At 39.3% G+C, this 21,582-nt stretch overlaps 1 protein-coding gene and 1 long non-coding RNA gene across 3 annotated transcripts; both read right to left on the bottom strand.

The window, feature by feature from the left end:
• Window positions 1-35: 35 nt before the first annotated feature.
• Window positions 36-21,534, bottom strand: LOC123875103. Its single transcript, XR_006798080.1, has 3 exons — window positions 21,452-21,534; window positions 2,369-2,376; window positions 36-47 (listed from the first exon to the last, which is right to left on the bottom strand). It is a non-coding gene; the product is annotated as an uncharacterized LOC123875103 (long non-coding RNA).
• LOC123875048 (uncharacterized protein YBL113C-like) lies at window positions 18,410-20,141 on the bottom strand. Of its 2 annotated transcripts, XM_045920701.1 has the most exons (2): window positions 19,349-20,141; window positions 18,410-19,123 (listed from the first exon to the last, which is right to left on the bottom strand). In XM_045920701.1, the coding sequence occupies exons 1-2, from the start codon at window positions 19,978-19,980 to the stop codon at window positions 18,871-18,873; spliced, it is 885 nt and encodes a 294-aa protein (XP_045776657.1). In that variant the 5' UTR covers window positions 19,981-20,141; the 3' UTR covers window positions 18,410-18,870. The 2 variants fall into 2 exon arrangements, with proteins under 2 accessions (XP_045776657.1, XP_045776656.1); XM_045920700.1 differs by having other exon boundaries at window positions 18,410-20,141.
• Window positions 21,535-21,582: the final 48 nt, after the last annotated feature.

The raw sequence follows: 21,582 nt of genomic DNA, 5'->3' as shown, positions 1-21,582 counted from the left end.
TTCGTGAGTCGAAACACTTTAGCAATAAAGTAAAATGGTCCTTAACTCTCTTGTTTTAATGCTCAAGTTTGCCCATTATACATATATGTACTCTACAGGCAGCGCTCCAAGAGATTAAAATCGATGGTACTGAATTTTGTGCTTTAAATTAAGCAAACTTAGGTGCATTTTACTGTGGCGTTATTTTGTTACGATTCTCGAATTCAAATGTTTGTGAGATGTAAAATCTCATACGAAGTCTACGGAACGCCGTCAAATGATTTCAATTACCTAATTTGATTTAGGCGGATGCAGCGTCGTGTTTCGGATCCAGATTCGGATAAAACACTAGCATTAAAGTAAAATGGTCCTTAACTGTCTTGTTTTAATGCTCAATCATGTTCATTATACATCTATCTAGTATACAGGCAGCGCTCCAAGCGGAATCGTTGCAAAATTAAAATCGATGGTACTGAATTTTGTACTTTAAACCAAGTAAGTTTAAGTCCATTTTACTGTGGCGTTATTTTATTTCGATTCTCGAATTCGAATGTTTGTGAGATGTAAAATCTCATACGAAGTCTAGGGAACGCCGTCAAATGATTTCAATTACCTAATTTGATTTAGGCGGATGCAGCGTCGCGTTTCGGATCCAGATTCGGATAAAACACTAGCATTAAAGTAAAATGGTCCTTAACTGTCTTGTTTTAATGCTCAAGTTTGTCCATTATATAGCTACTATGCAGGCAGCGCTCCAAGCGGAATCGTTGAGAAATCAAAATCGATAGCAAGGAACCAAAAGCTTAATTTGCTGTATATCATGAACTTCCGCAAAATAACGCCTGCTTCTATAATACATTCAAAACCGATGGTACTGAATTTTTTATTTTAAATCAAGTGCCTTTAAGTCCATTTTACTGTGGCGTTATTTTGTTACGATTCTCGAATTCGAATGTTTGTGAGATGTAAAATCTCATACGAAGTCTACAGAACGCTGTCAAATGATTTCAATTACCTAATTTGATTTAGGCAGATGCAGCGTCGCGCTTCGGATCCAGCCGCGCGGGGAGTTGATTGCTCGAATTACTCGCAGTTTCAACCTGAATGCAAGCGGGATTTCCATTACCATTCCCATCAAGAATTTGTACATCTGTGTAACCTATTCATGATTTTACTGCAGATGTACAATTGATTAGATTTGTTGAAGGGAAATCTTCTTTACAGAGCGAGATCCTTTTTTTTAAAATGTATATATGTATAATAACAATTAATAACAATGTAATTTAATCACTAACATAGTTCATAAGGCCTATTGTTACTAACACTATATTATTTATTATTTATTTATTTAATTAGAACTAATTAAATTACACATTAAAAATATATGGAGGAAATATTCCGAAATAAATGTTTATTATTATTAAATTATATAGACTAGCGCTTGGCTGCAATCAGACCTGCTAGCAAGTGATGATGCAGCCTAAGATGGAGCGCGCTTGCCTAGAAGTTGCCTATTCATTCACTCTTGACTTGAAGGTACCCATATTAAAAGTGGGAGGGATAACTGATGCCGGAAGGGCGTTCCGATCCGAGGGTAATAAAGTGTAGCTTTTAAAACTTTAGGCATGTTGAGAGATTTTGGGACGGGCAAAAACTTCAAGTTTGCGTCACCGACATGTTAATTAATGTTAAAAGTGTTCGGAGGATCGATAGATTTAAAAGCTAATAATAACGAACTACCTAATTGTTTTAATTTACAAATTATGAAATTTTAATTTTACAATCACACTAATATTATAAAGGCGAAAGTTTGAGCGTATGTGTGTATGTGAGTGTATGTTTGTTACTCCTTCACGCAAAAACTACTGGACGGATTTGACTGAAATTTGGAATGGAGATAGATAATATCCAGGATTAGCACATAGGCTACTTTTATCCCGGAAAATCAAAGCGTTCCCACGGGATTTCGAAAAACCTAAATCCACGCGGACGAAGTCGCGGGCATCATCCAGTTAGTTATAATTAATATTTTAAAAATTCAAAAAGAAAACCACTGTTAATAAAAACTACGTGCCAATTTTTTTATTTAGCTGAATTTTTTTTAAATTTGTAATGGAGCACGGCAGGTAAAAAAACATTGAAAATAAAAGCTAATTACTAGACTTGCAACGAATATTCGGTTACTATTCGGTATTCGGCCTATTCGGCTGCTTTTATTATATTCGGCCGAATACCGAATATCTACATATTATTCGGCCAAATACCGAATACTTAAATAATATATTTTGTCATAGAGAAATAATTGGTAAAATGAAAAATTAAAATCGATTGATTACGTATATATTCATATTTTCATTTCTGTTATAATCATTTAAGTAGTCATTGGTACATAATCATCTTCTGAATTGGAAAAATGGAGGATTCTATGTATTTGAATAATTATTGTGGTAATCAAAATTTAGAAGGGTAAGGTTCTCATTTCTTTTATAATCATTTATTAAGTAGTCATTGGTACATAAAACAGGTACATAATTTAATCCAATTTAATAAAAAAATCCAGCCGAATACTTTTGCCGAATATTCGGCTATTCGGTCAGGGGCCTCGCCGAATATTCGGTATTCGGTATACTGCCGAATATACTATTCGTTGCAAGTCTACTAATTACTTATATTATGTTTCTTTTCTAACTACAGAACTCTCGGGGTAGAGTCTGACTTGCATTTAGCCGGGTTTTTATAGCCAAATATCATTTTATTTTTTAACCCCCGACCCAAAAAGAGGGGTGTTATAAGTTTTATTTTATTTTATTTGTAAACAAAAGATAAAAGATCAAAAGAAAACAAAATCGAAAGGAGCTTTTACTTAGCATTAAAAGTACGAACGGAGTAGATTGCTACGATGTACCCAAGTGTACCTCGTCTGTACAATGGAGAGAGTTCATCAACTAGACACTTCACCTTTTTGACATTGAGATCAAAGCAGGACGGAGTGGTTAGGGCCTGAGTTGATATCAAATATCAACCTTTTTTACAGTATTGCATTTAGCTGGGACAATTTTATGGGGAACTCTTTCTGACTTAAAAGTCAGCGACTAAGGCTGGAATTTTAATCTAGTGGAAAAGCAGGCATCTTTTTTAAAACCCCTAGTGAGGCCGGTGTGAGTCAGTTAGGTAAGTACCCCTCTGGTCTGGCGAGGCGAGGCTTCGGCCGTGGCCAGTTGCCACCCTACCGGTAAAGGCGTGTCACCAAGTGGTTTATCGTTCCGGTACGATACCGTGTAGAAACCAACCCATCAGGTTAGCCTGCTTCCATCTTAGACTGCATCATTTAATAGATGTATATCTATTATATCTATAGTACCTACGCAATAAGTTGGTATGGTAATCGTAGTGGGGACGCCCCGCATCTCCCCCCTCCCCCCGCTCCCCCCCTACTTACCCAGTGCGGGATAACGCGGGTGACGTGCGGGTGTGTAGGGCGTCTGCCCGCCTCATATCCCGATTGCCATCTTAAATTAATCAACCGTATCAAAATAAATACCTTTTATTTGGATTTCTTTACAGGATAAATCCTTTTAGTAGGCTTTTCAGATATTTGAGGGGCAGGGAGACGATGGTCAGCTTTCATTTTCAATGGTTTTTTTACCTGCCGTGCTCTTCCATCCCCACAGAGCACAGAGCACAGAGAATAGAAACAATTGCAATCATAAAAAAACACTCAGTAGATAATCTTGAAATTCAATCCGTAGAGAGCTCTATTTATAAGGTCTTAAGTTTAAGTGAACTGTCAAAGAAATCGCCCCCGGGAGGGAAAGTTTGGAATAGCTGCAAACTTCCTAACGTGTCTTTATTTGTGAGTGCTACAGACGTTTCTGCCGTGATGATTTCTTTTAACTTTTTTTTGACATTATCAGGGTTCCGTACCCGAAAAGTACAACGGGACCTTATTACTAAGTCTCCGCTGTCTGTCCTTCTGTCAGTCTCTCTGTCAGCGGACTGTATCTCGTGAACCATAATAAAGAGTTGAAATTTTCACAGAACGTACCTTTTTTTTTTTATTCACTATAGGTAAGCGCTTGACCACAATCACACCTGATGGAAAGTGATGATGTGATCTAAGATGGGACCTATATTTCTGTTGCCGCTATAACAACAAAAGTAATAAAAATTCAAAATGACCGCCATGAAAATTAAAAGTAAAGTGTTGTTTCTTGTACGATGGTAAGGAACTCTTCGAGTGCGGGTTCGAATCGCATTTGTTTTTTATTCCAATACAAGTTAGCCCTTGACTGCCATCAGCGACAGACACCTAGGTTAGTTGTGCCTAGGTTGATAGACAGGTGATGCAAGACCGTTGCGTGTGGATAGTCCCTACAAGAGGCATATGCCCAGCTGTGGACGGTTCGGTTTGTTCCCGGGCACCTCTAACTTTTGGGAGTTACTCGTAAATTAGTTAGTTGTACCTAGGTAGATAGACAGGATGATGCAAGACCGTTGCGTGTGGATAGTCCCTACAAGAGGCATATGCCCAGCTGTGGACGGTTCGGTTTGTTACCGGGCACCTCTAACTTTTGGGAGTTACTCGTAAATTAGTTAGTTGTACCTAGGTAGATAGACAGGATGATGCAAGACCGTTGCGTGTGGATAGTCCCTACAAGAGGCATATGCCCAGCTGTGGACGGTTCGGTTTGTTCCCGGGCACATCTGACTTTTGGGAGTTGCTCGTAGGTGGTGAAGGAAAACATCGCGGGGAAACCTGCATGCCTGAAAGTTCTCAAAGGTGTGTGAAGTCTGCCAATCCACACTTGTCCTGGGTGGGGCCAAACCCTTCTCATTTTAAGAAGAGACTTGTTTCCAGTAGTAAGCCAGTTAATAATTAATCCATACTTACTATATAATATCATACAGTGTGTTTCAATTCAGTGTGTCTGTCTGCTACCTTTTCACAGCCCAACAGTTTAACCGTTTCTGACGAAATTTGGTACAGGGTTAGCTTATATCCCGGGGACGGACTACTTTTTATCACGGAAAATCAGAGAGTTCCCACGGGATTCCTAAAAACTCATCCGCTTAACCGATTTGTATGAAATTTGGTATCGAGGTAGCTTACGGCCCTGTTATTGACATAGGCATTTTATCCTGGAAAATCAAACAGTTCTTCACGGGATCTTTAAAAACCTAAATCCACGCGGACGAAGTCACGGGCATCCTCTAGTGATTAATAAACTACATGAGTAATTACCGTTACACAACTACCTTCTGAAGCATAGAGTAAAGTAATACCTGTACCTGTGGTATACACTGTTCTGAAGCCGACTAAGCGATTCTACTATCGCATTATAATAATGCCGTCCCTGTTCCGGAAATTTTCGGGGCAATATAATCAAACTTTACCGACGGCCGTTGTTTTCTGCACATCACAGCCTTGGGAACGTCCGATCGGGATTAAGCGAGTCTACTTTACATAATAAGGGCGCCTTAAAAAGCTCCTCGGCCTATTAGCATATAGATTGTGAGCGTGCACACAACGCAATCAATCAGCCGTCCCGTTAGGCGGGTAGCGTGGCGCTGATACTGCCTATCCCAATTGATAAGAGGATGTTTATTTAAGGGAGGTCGCCCACGGCGCCTTTTTCCAGTGATACAGTCTCGAAAAGACAGCGATATACCTACTTAGTCGCGATACTGCCACTGATCATAGTGTGGTTTTACAGTGACGGTTTCGCCAGCGCGGTTGGTAAGCGTCGCGGGCCACGAGCTTTGCGTCTCTTGGATCGTTACATAGTCGCGCGGATGGCCCGCGCTGACGGCAATTCGGCCACCGCGCTTACCACCCGCGCGCTTACCACCCGCGCGGACGGTAAGCGTCACTGTAAAACCAGCCATATACCTTCGCTCACGTAAGGTATGCAGGTGTGTATTAGAGGTGTCAAATATGGTTAGATTCCTATATCATTGTATTACTAATGTTTGTTACAGAAAAAAATTGAATATTTTTAACGTTAAAATATAATATTAACTAAAAAAAAGGTTCGATTGTTAGCTGTGTTCGAATGTTTTTTCGTATGCAGGTATGTACTATGTATTACCCATCCATTTAAGGATTTTGAAATGAAATGAAATCGTTTACACATTTACTTTTTATTTTTATGTGTAAATATTGTATGCTTAGTTTTTTGCCCTTATTGCTGCTTTTACGGTAGCACAGCTTAGGCAATGTAAATATTGGGTAGGTACACCCTTAAATAAAGAAAGGTTTACTAAATCAGTATCAGTCCCTCAATTGCATCGATACAAAAGCCACGCTGAATCGATACCATCACGCGTTACAAATTCGACTAAAGATTAACGATGCAGAAGCGCATGTGTAATGTTTTTGACATTATTATATAAGAACATTATATTTGCATGCCAGAAATGGTTAAATACATTGGACTCATTATATACTTTGTACCACCTTTTGTGCCTGTACTCAGCAAATAAAGAATATGATTATGATTATTTGATTAATAAACGATTCACTACAAAAAGTCGCCGTGGGTGAACTCCCTAAAACCTTTTGCCTGGAGTACGGTAGGTCAGATGTTAAATGCAAATGCTAATTCAGAAATTCACCAAACAATGGAAGTGATGAACTAAAGTAACCGATGTAGATCTTAAGGTTTTTTTTGCTAGCAAGTGATGATGCAGCCTAAGATGGAGCGCGCTTGCTTTAAAGATGCCTATTCACTCTTGACTTGAAGGCGCCCATATTAAAAGTGGAGGTAAAAACGGATGCCGGAAGGGCGTTCCATATCCTAGCGGTTCGGATCAGAAACGAAGAAGCAAATCTCTTCGTACGTGTCCTAGGAATTCCAATTTCTAGCTACGTACGGAGAAAGATCTTGACGATGCCTAGCGGTGCGTTGGTAGAAGGCGAAGGAGGAACCAGATCAAATTCAAATTCAAAATATTTTTATTCAATTAGACTTTTACAAGTACTTTTGAATCGTCAAGAGCATCTACCACTGGTTCGGAATGCCTTTCCTACCGAGAAGAACCAGCAAGAAACTCGGCGGTTGCTCTTTCAAAGAGATCTACGTCCAGGAAGACTATGCAGGTGGACCAAGACGATGATGATGATTATGCACAGCTTGGCTTAAACGGGGAATATAATATTACACCTCGTGACTCAGGTAAGTTCTGAAATTAATGTAAGTATAAAAACAAAAGAGCTCCGCGCTGGGTTTCCCGCTGGAAATCAAAATCACAAGCCATAGTAATTATTAATGTTTTGTCTCCCCGGCCTTCTTTCTGCTTCGACGTGACGTTCGTGAAAATTTCAATGCCTGTAGATAAATAAAAATATGTTTTTTTTTTCAATCATTTCGTAAACGTTGATAGTACCTATTCGTGAGTTGAAACACTTTAACATTAAAGTAAAATGGTCCTTAACTGCCTTGTTTTAATGTTTAAGTTTGTCTATTATATAGCTACCATGCAGGCAGCGCTCCAAGCGGAATCGTTGAGAAATTAAAATCGATGGTACTGAATTTTTTACTTTAAATCAAGTACGATTAGGTCCATTTTACTGTGGCGTTATTTTGTTTCGATTCTCGAATTCGAATGTTTGTGAGATGTAAAATCTCATACCTACGAAGTATACGGAACGTCGTCAAATGATTTCAATTACCTAATTTGATTTAGGCGGATGCAGCGTCGCGTTTCAGACCCAGATTCGGATGAAACACTAGCATTAAAGTAAAATGGTTCTTAACTGTCTTGTTTTAAAGCTCAAGTTTGCCCATTATATATTATGTACTCTACAGGCAGCGCTCCAAGCGGAATCGTTGCGAGATTCAAATCGATGGCACTGAATTTTGTACTTTAAATCAAGTAAGTTTAAGTCAATTTTACTGTGGCGTTATTATGTTTCGATTCTCGAATTCGAATGTTTGTGAGATGTAAGATCTCATACGAAGTCTACAGAACGCTGTCAAATGATTTCAATTACCTAATTTGATTTAGGCGGATGCAGCGTCGTGTTTCGGATCCAGATTCGGATAAAACACTAGCATTAAAGTAAAATGGTCCTTAACTGTCTTGTTTTAATGCTCAATTTTGTTCATTATACATCTATCTAGTCTACAGGCAGCGCTCCAAGCGGAATCGTTGCAAAATTAAAATCGATGGTACTGAGTTTTGTACTTTAAACCAAGTAAGTTTAAGTCCATTTTACTGTGGCGTTATTTTATTTCGATTCTCGAATTCGAATGTTTGTAAGATGTAAAATCTCATACGAAGTCTAGGGAACGCCGTGAAATGATTTCAATTACCTAATTTGATTTAGGCGGATGCAGCGTCGCGCTTCGGATCCAGCCGCGCGGGGAGTTGATTGCTCGAATTACTAACAGTTTCAACCTGAATGCAAGCGGGATTTCCATTACCATTCCTATCAAGAATTTGTACATTCTGTGTAACCTATTCATGATTTTAGTGAAGATGTACAATTGATTAGATTTGTTGAAGGGAAATCTTTTTTACAGCGAGGTCCCTTTTTTTTTAATTATATAGACTAGCGCTTGGCTGCAATCAGACCTGCTAGCAAGTGATGATGCCTAAGATGGAGCGCGCTTGCCTAGAAGTTGCCCAATCATTCACTCTTGACTTGAAGGTACCCATATTAAAAGTGGGAGGGAAAACTGATGCTGCAAGGGCGTTCCGATCCGAGGGTAATAAAGTGTAGCTTTTAAAACTTGGCATGTTGAGAGATTTTGGGATGGGTAAAAACTTCAAGTTTGCGTCACCGACATGTTAATTAATGTTAATAGTGTTTGGAGGATCGATAGATTTAAAAGCTAATAATTACTAACTAATGGTTTTAATTTACAAATTATGAAATTTTAATTTTACAATTAGTTATAATTAATTTAAAAATTCAAAAAGAAAACGACTGTTAATAAAAACTACGTGCCAATTTTTTTATTTAGCTGAATTTTTTTAAAATTTGTAATGGAGCACGGCAGGTAAAAAAACCATTGAAAATAAAAGCTGATCACCGTCTGCCTGCCCCTCAAATATCTGAAATGCCTACTAAAAGGATTTATCCTGTAAAGTGCACGTGCAGTCTGTGGGTTGACTATACCCAAAAATCTATAAACGCTCTCCGAGTCCAGTATAATAACATCTTCAGAATAATGTTGGGACTGCCTCGATACTGTAGCGCGTCCGGTATGTTTGCGGAGAACCGAGTAGACGGTTTCTTCGCAATAATGCGGAAACGGATCGCCTCAATTAAAAGCAGGCTGGAGAGAAGTCCCAACATTATCCTGAAGGTGATAGCAGACAGACAGGACAGCGCTCTCAAAGCGCACTGGATGTCTGCATTAGTTAATAAGTATATTAATTATATTAACTAACATAGAATAAGTTTCTTACTAACATACATTACATTATAATTTAGTTACTAACATAGGTTAAGATGTTTACTAACATAATATTGTGGGCCTTTGTTGCTTAAATAAAAAATAAAAAAAAAAAGAAATCCAAAGAGGAATTAGTTTTGATACGGTAGATTATTTTAACCAATCAATACCTAATTACTTATATTATGTTTCTTTCCTAGCTACAGAGCCCTCGGGGTAGAGTTTGACTTGCATTTAGCCGGTTTTTATAGCCAAATATCATTTTATCTTTATTTTATTTTATTTGTAAACAAAAGATAAAAGATCAAAAGAAAACAAAATCGAAGGGAGCTTTTACTTAGCATTAAAAGTACGGAGTAGATAGGTACGATGTACCCAAGTGTACCTACCCAGTGCGTCTGTTACAATGGAGAGGTTCATCTTGTACTAGACACTTCACCTTTTTGACATTGAGATCAAAGCAGGACGGAGTGGTTAGGGCCTGAGTTGATATCAAATATCAACCTTTTTTACAGTATTGCATTTAGCTGGGACAATTTTATGGGGAACTCTTTCTGACTTAAAAGTCAGCGACTAAGGCTGGAATTTTAGTCTAGTGGAAAAGCAGGCATCTTTTTTAAAACCCCTAGTGAGGCCGGTGTGAGTCAGTTAGGTAAGTACCCCTCTGGTCTGGCGAGGCGAGGCTTCGGCCGTGGCCAGTTGCCACCCTACCGGTAAAGGCGTGTCACCAAGTGGTTTATCGTTCCGGTACGATACCGTGTAGAAACCAACCCATCAGGTTAGCCTGCTTCCATCTTAGACTGCATCATTTAATAGATGTATAGTACCTACGCGATAAGTTGACATGGTAATCGTAGTGGGGACGCCCCGCATCTCCCCCCCCCCCCCCCCGCTCCCCCCCTACTTACCCAGTGCGAGATAACGCGGGTGACGTGCGGGTGTGTAGGGCGTCTGCCCGCCTCATATCCCGATTGCCATCTTAAATTAATCAACCGTATCAAAATAAATACCTTTTATTTGGATTTCTTTACAGGATAAATCGTTTTAGTAGGCATTTCAGATATTTGAGGGGCAGGGAGACGATGGTCAGCTTTCATTTTCAATGGTTTTTTTACCTGCCGTGCTCTTCCATCCCCACAGAGCACAGAGAATAGAAACAATTGCAATCATAAAAAAACAGTCAGTAGATAATCTTGAAATTCAATCCGTAGAGAGCTCTATTTATAAGGTCTTAAGTTTAAGTGAACTGTCAAAGAAATCGCCCCCGGGAGGGAAAGTTTGGAATAGCTGCAAACTTCCTAACGTGTCTTTATTTGTGAGTGCTACAGACGTTTCTGCCGTGATGATTTCTTTTAACTTTTTTTTTGACATTATCAGGGTTCCGTATCCGAAAAGTACCAACGGAACCTTATTACTAAGTTTCCGCTGTCTGTCCTTCTGTCAGTCTCTCTGTCAGCGGACTGTATCTCGTGAACCATAATAAAGAGTTGAAATTTTCACAGAACGTACCTTTTTTTTTATTCACTATAGGTAAGCGCTTGACCACAATCACACCTGATGGAAAGTGATGATGTGATCTAAGATGGGACCTATATTTCTGTTGCCGCTATAACAACAAAAGTAATAAAAATTCAAAATGACTGCCATGAAAATTAAAAGTAAAGTGTTGTTTCTTGTACGATGGTAAGGAACTCTTCGAGTGCGGGTTCGAATCGCATTTGTTTTTTATTCTAAACAATTATTCCAATACAAGTTAGCCCTTGACTGCCATCAGCGATAGACACCTAGGTGAGTTGTGCCTAGGTAGATAGATAGGTGATGCAAGACCGTTGCGTGTGGATAGTCCCTACAAAAGGCATATGCCCAGCTGTGGACGGTTCGGTTTGTTCCCGGGCACATCTGACTTTTGGGAGTTGCTCGAAAATTAGTTAGTTGTACCTAGGTAGATAGACAGGATGATGCAAGACCGTTGCGTGTGGATAGTCCCTACAAGAGGCATATGCCCAGCTGTGGACGGTTCGGTTTGTTACCGGGCACCTCTAACTTTTGGGAGTTACTCGTAAATTAGTTAGTTGTACCTAGGTAGATAGACAGGATGATGCAAGACCGTTGCGTGTGGATAGTCCCTACAAGAGGCATATGCCCAGCTGTGGACGGTTCGGTTTGTTCCCGGGCACCTCTAACTTTTGGGAGTTACTCGTAAATTAGTTAGTTGTACCTAGGTAGATAGACAGGATGATGCAAGACCGTTGCGTGTGGATAGTCCCTACAAGAGGCATATGCCCAGCTGTGGACGGTTCGGTTTGTTCCCGGGCACATCTGACTTTTGGGAGTTGCTCGAAAATTAGTTAGTTGTACCTAGGTAGATAGACAGGATGATGCAAGACCGTTGCGTGTGGATAGTCCCTACAAGAGGCATATGCCCAGCTGTGGACGGTTCGGTTTGTTACCGGGCACCTCTAACTTTTGGGAGTTACTCGTAAATTAGTTAGTTGTACCTAGGTAGATAGACAGGATGATGCAAGACCGTTGCGTGTGGATAGTCCCTACAAGAGGCATATGCCCAGCTGTGGACGGTTCGGTTTGTTCCCGGGCACCTCTAACTTTTGGGAGTTACTCGTAAATTAGTTAGTTGTACCTAGGTAGATAGACAGGATGATGCAAGACCGTTGCGTGTGGATAGTCCCTACAAGAGGCATATGCCCAGCTGTGGACGGTTCGGTTTGTTCCCGGGCACATCTGACTTTTGGGAGTTGCTCGTAAATTAGTTAGTTGTACCTAGGTAGATAGACAGGATGATGCAAGACCGTTGCGTGTGGATAGTCCCTACAAGAGGCATATGCCCAGCTGTGGACGGTTCGGTTTGTTCCCGGGCACCTCTAACTTTTGGGAGTTACTCGTAAATTAGTTAGTTGTACCTAGGTAGATAGACAGGATGATGCAAGACCGTTGCGTGTGGATAGTCCCTACAAGAGGCATATGCCCAGCTGTGGACGGTTCGGTTTGTTCCCGGGCACCTCTAACTTTTGGGAGTTACTCGTAAATTAGTTAGTTGTACCTAGGTAGATAGACAGGATGATGCAAGACCGTTGCGTGTGGATAGTCCCTACAAGAGGCATATGCCCAGCTGTGGACGGTTCGGTTTGTTCCCGGGCACCTCTAACTTTTGGGAGTTAGTCGTAAATTAGTTAGTTGTACCTAGGTAGATAGACAGGATGATGCAAGACCGTTGCGTGTGGATAGTCCCTACAAGAGGCATATGCCCAGCTGTGGACGGTTCGGTTTGTTCCCGGGCACATCTGACTTTTGGGAGTTGCTCGTAGGTGGTGAAGGAAAACATCGCGGGGAAACCTGCATGCCTGAAAGTTCTCAAAGGTGTGTGAAGTTTGCCAATCCACAATTGTCCAGGGTGGGGCCAAACCCTTATCATTCTGAGAGGAGACTTGTTTCCAGTAGTAAGCCAGGGATGAGTTGATGATGATAATCCTTATTCTTACTAATACATATTATAAATGCGAAAATGTGTCTGTCTGTCTGTCCTTCAGTCTGTCTGTCTGTCTGTCTTCTACGTTTTCACGGCCCAACCACTGAACCGATTTTAATGGGTGAAGACTTTGGTATACATCCCGGGGAAGGATATAGGCTACTTTTTATCCCGGAAATTTCAAGAGTTCCTACGGGATTTAAAAAAAACGAAATCCACGCGGGTGAAGCCGCGGGCATACACATCTACCTTCTGAAGCATAGAGTAAAGTAATACCTGTGGTAATACACTGTTCTGAAGCCGACTAAGCGATTCTACTATCGCATTATAATAATGCCGTCCCTGTTCCGGAAATTTTCGGGGCAATATAATCAAACTTTACCGACGGCCGTTGTTTTCTGTACATCATAGCCTTGGGAACGTCCGATCGGGATTAAGCGAGTCTACTTTACATAATAAGGGCGCCTTAAAAAGCTCCTCGGCCTATTAGCATATAGATTGTGAGCGTGCACACAACGCAATCAATCAGCCGTCCCGTTAGGCGGGTAGCGTGGTGCTGATACTGCCTATCCCAATTGATAAGAGGATGTTTATTTAAGGGAGGTCGCCCACGGCGCCTTTTTCCAGTGATACAGTCTCAAAAAGACGGCGATATACTTAGTCGCGATACTGCCACTGATCATATACCTTCGCCCACGTAAGGTATGCAGGTATGTATTAGAGTTGTCAAATACGGTTAGATTCCTTTAAGTTTGTTACAGAAAAATATTAAATATTTTTAACGTTAACATATCCAAAAAAAGAGGTTCGATTGTTAGCTTTGTTCGAATGTTTTTTCGTATGCAGGTATGTACTATGTATTACCCATCCATTTAAGGATTTTGAAATGAAATGAAATCGATTACACATTTACTTTTTATTTTTATGGGTAAATAATAATATTGTATGCTTAGTTTTTGTCCTTGTTGCTGTTTATACGGTAGCAAAGCTTAGGCAACGTAAATATTGGGTACACCCTTAAATAAAGAAAGGTTACTGAATCAGTATCAGTCACTCAATTGCATCGATACAAAAGCCACGCTGAATCAATACCATCGCGCGCTACAAATTCGACTAAAGGTTTTTAACCGACTTCAAACAAGGAGGAGGTTCTCAATTCGTCGGATTCTTTTTTTTTTTAAAGTAGCGATGCAGACACCAGATGATTCACTACAATACGTCGCCGTGGGTGAACTCCCTAAAACCTTTTGCCAGGAGTACGGTAGGTCAGAAATATGCAAATGCCAATTCAGAAATTCACCAAACAATGGAAGTGATTCGCCAAAGAACTAAAGTAACCGATGTAGATCTTAAGGTTTTTTGCTAGCAAGTGATGATGTAGCCTAAGATGGAGCGCGCTTGCTTCAAAGATGCCTATTCACTCTTGACTTGAAAGTGCCCATATTAAAAGTGGAGGTAAAAACGGATGCCGGAAGGGCGTTCCATATTCTAGCGGTTCGGATCAGAAACGAAGAAGCAAATCGCTTCGTACGTGTCCTAGGAATTCCAACTACTAGCTACGTACGGATTCAGATCTTGACGATACCTAGCGGTACGTTGGTAGAAGGCGAAGGAGGAACCAGATCAAATTCAAATTCAGAATCAAAATATTTTTATTCAATTAGACTTTTACAAGTACTTTTGAATCGTCAAGAGCATCTACCACTGGTTCGGTATGCCTTTCCTACCGAGAAGAACCAGCAAGAAACTCGGCGGTTGCTCTTTCAAAGAGATCTACGTCCAGCAAGACTATGCAGGTTGACCAAGACGATGATGATGATTATGCACAGCTTGGCTTAAACGGGGAATATAACATTACACCTCGTGACTCAGTTAAGTTCAGAAATTAATGTAAGTATAAAAACAAAAAGAGCTCCGCGCTGGGTTTCCCGCGGGAAATCAAAATCACAAGCCATAGTAATTATTAATGTTTTGTCTCCCCGGCCTTCTTTCTGCTTCGACGTGACGACAACGTGAAAATTTCAATGCCTGTAAATAAATAAAAATATGCTTTTTTCAATCATTTCGTTGAAGATTGTTTTTGAATTTTACAAATACAAACTGTACAAATCCATACTAATATTATAAATGCGAAAGTGTGTCTGTCTGTCTGTCTGTCTGTCTGCTACCCTTTCACGGCCCAACAGTGTAACCAGTTCTGACGAAATTTGGTACAGGTTTAGCTAATATCCCGGGGACGGACATAGGCTACTTTTTATCCCGGAAAATCAAAGAGTTCCCGCGGGATTCCTAAAGACCCATCCACTTAACCGATTTGTATAAAATTTGGTACCGAAGTAGCTTCCCCGTACTCCCTCCTTGCGTCCCTGTAATCGAAATAGGCAACTTTTTATCCCGGAAAATCAAACAGTTCCCACGGGATCTATAAAAATCTAAATCCACGCGGACGAAGTCGCGGGCATCCTCTAGTAGATAAATAAAGGTCATTGTATGCGTACGTGTGCCGAACAGGACGAAAGGAATTCTTGGACTACTATTGGATAACAAGAACGTCCCGTCCCGTCCACTGTCTTCCGTCACCGACCGTTTACTGGTCCAATGGTTCGAGAAATCCTCCTGTCCTTTGCGGTACAAATTACGTATGCTATAAGGTGGCTATAACTTTAAAACTGAGGCGTCCACGTCATGTTGACAGACGGTACGAACCTAAGACAGAAATCAACTTACGAACAATCTGCATAGATTGCACCACGGGTATCTTAATCTGTCACTCACTATGTAGCCTGAATCACGCTAATAATAATTATAATACGAAGTTTTAATCCCAAAAGATTATGTATAAACCTAATTTCACACAGACTAAGTTACCAACAAAAAGTATGTTCGCAACTTTCCAGACTGATGTAAGTTGCCTGCCTTTTGCCGATAAATATATACATGCCACTGAATAAGATACATGTCGGGAATTCCAGCAGCGGAAGACAACGAACCCATGCAAAATTAGGTATTACCGGTCAAAGTATGCTGACCATGCCTAAATGGTGATATTCTAGTGGTTAAGACTTCAGTAAGATTTGTGAGATACGACACTTTCGAACTTCGATCCCGCGCACGCATTTCTAATTTTTCGACTTAGTACGTGTATTAGGCTTAAAGTTAATCTATTTTCACTGAAAGTAAAAAAAATAGACTTATTTTAAGAATTTTCATCGCAAATGTTATAAAGTTGTTTAAAAGGTGAACTTTTGCAAAATTTTCAGATGCAAGAGATATTTTAAATTCTAAAAGTTCTCGTAGCGAGTGAATTTGCTTATAGTAAGTAAACAAAATTAGTTCGTGGGTGGATGTTATCAGATTGCATATGAGGGACCCGAGTACCTTTATTAAATTTCAGGTAGGTCGCCGCTGCGCCGGGAGCTATTTAGAAAATTCTCTTTCCTTCGAACTAACGTGTTTCCTTGAATTTAAATACATAGGGTAATACGTAACCCATGTTAAAATGGTTAGAACATTATTATGTAGAACTTAACTATACTATTTAACTAAAAGAAGGTATGAACCAAATAACACAGCGTTGGAACATAATATTACCTGTCTACTATGGTTAGAATCATAGGTTAGAAGTTATTTCTAATCAAATAAAGACATAATTTTCTTTTTGACAACGGAATCCAGAACAAAGCTGAGTTATACCTAATAGAAGACAGAATTCAGGAATATTCTTTCAATGTATAGCTGTTGGGATAGCCTATAGTAGTTAGGACGGAGTTCTGTGCATTTTAAATAATTAAATATCACTGGCTTTAACGGTGAAGGAAAACATCGCGAAGAAATTTACATGCTTGAGAGCAGTGGCGTGCAGCTCATAGAGGTATGTATTGCCTTACCTAGTTGTAATAAATCAACACTTATTTTCCATTATGACCTGCCAGAAAATAAGTTCATACCTTAATGCTTATCCTGGCTTTAAACCCTGTGTACGTCACAGCCTGAGAGTTCTCCATAATGTTCTCAAAGGTGTAAAGTCTGCATATCTGCACTTGGCCAGCGTGGTAGACTACGGCCAAAACCATTCTCACTCTGAGAGGAGACCCGTGCTCTGTAGTGAGCCGGCGCTGGGTTGATCATGATGATAGTTGTAACAACGCATACCTACCAATTGACTGCGATTGTTAAGCAACGTTGACCCAACACAGTAACTGGATGGGTGACCGCTTTGGAAATCGGATTTTGACCCTTAATTTAATTCCTCTGTGCCTCGGAGGGCACGTTAAACAGTCTCGGTTATTGATTTTATCATACCTATCCAGTGATAATAACCGGAAATGACCGGGTCAATTCCAAATGCCAGTAAACTACCTACGAGTACATAATTTCGGATAATAACTGTCAAATCCAAGACTATACGGCGTTCTCTTAGTGCTGAAGGATTTGGGAACCCACGGCATTATTATCTCAAGAAAACTCCTAGGTTTGGTTATAGTGGTAGGATCATAGATATGTAGGTAGGATATAATGATAGGATATAATAGTAGGATAGGATGCAGGTAATTCGTGATTATACGGTGATTAATAGGAAGGTGTTATGACCATGAGCAATGAGCATATGACGCAGAGAGAGTTAGTCCCTAATTCTTTCTAACCTCCTGTAAAAAAATGTGAACCGACTTGCAAGCTGCAATATATTCCGTGCTTTAGCCAAGCCATACAAATGGCGCGCAGACTGCAAGTGTCCGTTATGTATTGCGGACATTTTGTTCCGGTATTTTATTTTAGTTTTATATGAGCAAGTGGGTACTATAAAATAAAACCCTCTCTGGCGCAGTGGTTAAACGCTGTGGTCTTATTAGTGGGAGGTCCCGGGTTCGATTCCTGGCAGAGGTTTGGAACTTTATACTTTCTAAACTAGTCTAGTTTGGTGGGAGGTTTTGGGCGTGGCTAGTTACCACCGTGCCGGCAAAGCCGTGCCGCCAAGCGGTTTAGCGTTCGTACGATGCCGTGTAGAAACCAAAGGAGCATGGGTTTAATGAAAACTGCTATACCCTTCCATCTTAGAAGGTCGCTTCCATCTTAGACTGCTTCATCACTTACCAGCAGGTGAGGTTGCAGTCAAGGACTTACTTGTATCAGAATTAAAAAAAGGATAGTTGACCTAATTTCATATTTTAGGTTCACATAACATGGTTCTATGACACTATTATTGTCTTGACTGGTTCTCTGCTGCGAGTCTCAGTTTTTCCGATCTTTTAGTTTATTTTATACTAGATAGGAAATACTCACCACTTGTTGGCGTGGATTTAGGTTTTCGAAAAATCCTGTGGAAACTCTTTGAAGTTACCGGATAAAAAGTAACAGATAACAGACAAGGCCCGTCTCCGGAATGCAAGCTATCTTTGTACCAAACTCCGTTTAATTCGGTTGAGCGAATGGAATTGTAACAGACAAACAGACTTTCGTATTTATAATATTAGTAGGTATCTATGGATTAATGTTTCTTTTATCTTATATTAAACAGTGTTGTAGTTAATAATAAAATAGTATGAATTATTAAAATAATAAAAATTTAATCCTCAAAAATAATATTTCAAATACAAGAATAAAAAATGGAATTTAAAAATCTTATAAAACTAAGTAGGTAAGTATCTATTACTAAATTCTAACAAATGTTGCTGAGGCTTAACTTAACACTATGAGACAATATGCTTTTAGAGAAAATGAATGGTGAATTCATATAAGATTTTATTTCTTAAAATAAATAAATCATAGTTTTTGAAAATGAACCCATCTTCTACGCACATATCCAACGAGTATTTACATAAAACTTTCATAAAATACTTAAAACACAAAGAGACATTAAAGCAAACTGTTCAAAAAATAATGTAAGTATGTAACTTTCTATATTATAAAACATTTTTGCACTCACTTATATTCCTATGTTTTTTACATGGTTAAAAACTTTTAAAATTAAAAAAAAACACGCTAGGTATTAGATTTTAGTACAATTCAAAGCTTCGTATCGGGTTTCAGCGTAGACCTACGTTCGGGTGTAAAAGTCTCCATTTCAAAATCTTCATCCCTTCTATTACCTTGTTCAATTCTATTGTTGTACACAAAACGATTAGATGGATCCATTCTATGTGAAGCTGATGCAATAATCGATGCAGCAGTGTACGATGGGTGTGGCAGATCAGGTATTTGGGATACTAAGTACTCACGAAGTTTGCGTCTTTCATCGTCATTTAGAACTTTCGAATTGGTAGCATTGGTTGAAATAGTAGAATTTGTATTGCTATTCAAATCTTTGTTTTCACAGTAACTTTCAGGCGTTGCATTGCGCTTTTCTTGTTCATTTAGAACTTTAGAATTGGTAGCAATTGTTGAAATAGTAGAATTTGTATTGGCACTACTCAAATCTTTGTTTACACGGTACCTTTCAGGCGTTGCATTGCGCTTTTCTTCTGCATTTAGAACTATAGAATTGGTAGCATTGGTTGAAATAGTAGAATTTGTATTGGCACTACTCAAATCTTTGTTTTCACGGTACCTTTCAGGTGTTGCATTGCGCTTTTCTAGTTCATCTAGAACTTTAGAATTGGTAGCATTGGTTGAAATAGTAGAATTTGTATTGGCGTTACTCAAATCTTTGTTTTCACGGTGCCTTTCAGGTGTTGGATTGCGTTTTTTCTCTTCATTTAGAACTTTAGAATTGGTAGCATTGGTTGAAATAGTAGAATTTGTATTGGCGTTACTCAAATCTTTGTTTTCACGGTGCCTTTCAGGTGTTGCATTGCGCTTTTCTTGTTCATTTAGAACTATAGAAGTGGTAGCATTGATTGATTTAGTAGAATTTTGAGTGGTACTATTCAAATTGTTATTTTCCGTTGCAGCATTGGTGGAATTAGTTGAATTTTCGTGGTTTTCATTCGTCGAAGCATTAGTGTAGTAAGTTGAATCTGGGTAGATCGAATCACTCACGTTTAGGGATATGTTGTCTCGATACTGATAATAAGACAGTCTTAGATGCGAGTAATCATCGATAAAGAATTCGCTGTTGCTGGTACGATCTGATAGCAATACTGACTCATCCAGTTCGTTTCCAGGTTGGTCACTCATTTTATCGGAAAAACCCACTGTTTTTCGAACACTTCAATTCGATATTTAGGCACTTTTAACGTGAAAAAACAAGTTTTCTGTTACGAGTAAATATGATTGTTATCGTTGTTACGATGAATTTAATATTGAAAGCGTTGACAATTAGTGTCATTACATTTTTTGCAACTACCTACATTTTATAAATGTTCGAAATACAGATTATGCTATAGATATCTCTATGGCTAGGACTAGGTGAACTCCGGTTTCACTCCGATTATGATTAATTTATGGGTTTCTTAAATCTAATGTGACTATGAAAGCAATCTAAGTTTATAAAACTCGGTAAGTATAACTTGATGTTTCTAAGCTACTCGTATTATGACTGAAAGACACTAAAATATTATAATATCTTAAAAATATGTCTGAAAAACTAAAAGATGTGTCCGTTGATTTTAAACCTTGGAACTGGCTTTAAAACATTACGTACGTACCTACTACCTACCTCACTTTTGTTATATAATAATCAATAATTCACTGGTATCTTTCGCGTTTTGTAAGGCCGGATGCGATCTGAATCGATAAAGTATAAAGGAATTATCTTGGCCAGGGAATCCCATCTTACTTCAACTTTTGGCCGATTGCAAAACACGAAACGAAGGCATGGTACTGAACCTATAATATGTATCTACCTGATAAATGGGGTAAAAAATGGGGTAAATATGAAAGGGCTTTACCTGTACATTCTAAAACAAGTTTTTATATATTTTATACATAATAGTTTTTAATTTATCGTGCAAAATGTCTAAAATACCCGAGTACGGAACCCTCGGTGTGCGAGTCTGACTCACACTTGGCCGGTTTTTTTGAATAAATACAAGCTAACCTACTCAGTTAGGTACACAGATATTTATTTCAGTGATGGACAGGTGTGATAAGTTATGAATCCTATAAGATCATACTCACCTAAAATTACTAGCTGATATCGGCGACTTCGTCTGCGTGGATTTAGGTTTTTGAGAAATCTCACTCTTAAAAAAACTGGTTTTCCGAGATGAAAACATATCACTCTCTAGACCTATAACTCATCGTCATCATGATCAACCCATCGCCGACCCACTACTGACCACATATCTCCTCTAAGAATGGAAAGGAATTAAGCCATAGTCCGTCACGCTGTCCAAGTGCGTATTGGTAGACTTCACCTTTGAGAACATTATGGAGAACTCTCAGGTTTCTTCACGATGCTTCTAAAGCAAGTGATATTAATTAATGGTTTAAAAATACATTACTCCGAGAAGTTAGAGGTACGTGAGGAGGGATCGAATCCTCCTCTGTGACCTCCCGAATAACATGATTTATTCCTCTACAATTGTGCTATAAGACCTACCTACCTGCCAAATTTCATGATTCGGATGACGACGGACGGACGGACAGACAGACAGACAACAAAGTGATCCTATAAGGGTTCCGTTTTCCTTTTGAGGCACGGAACCCAAAAAATCATATCAATTCGTTGCTTCATTGCGGCGTGATTGGAGAACAAACCAACGAACAATCACATTTTCGCATAGTTATCATAGGTATGGATATAGTAATGATGTTGATCCGTCTTGTTACTACGAA

This window comes from Maniola jurtina, chromosome 19 (genome assembly GCF_905333055.1).
Source record: "Maniola jurtina chromosome 19, ilManJurt1.1, whole genome shotgun sequence".
NCBI lineage: Eukaryota > Metazoa > Arthropoda > Insecta > Lepidoptera > Nymphalidae > Maniola > Maniola jurtina.
This window is presented reverse-complemented; position numbering and strand designations above follow the sequence as displayed.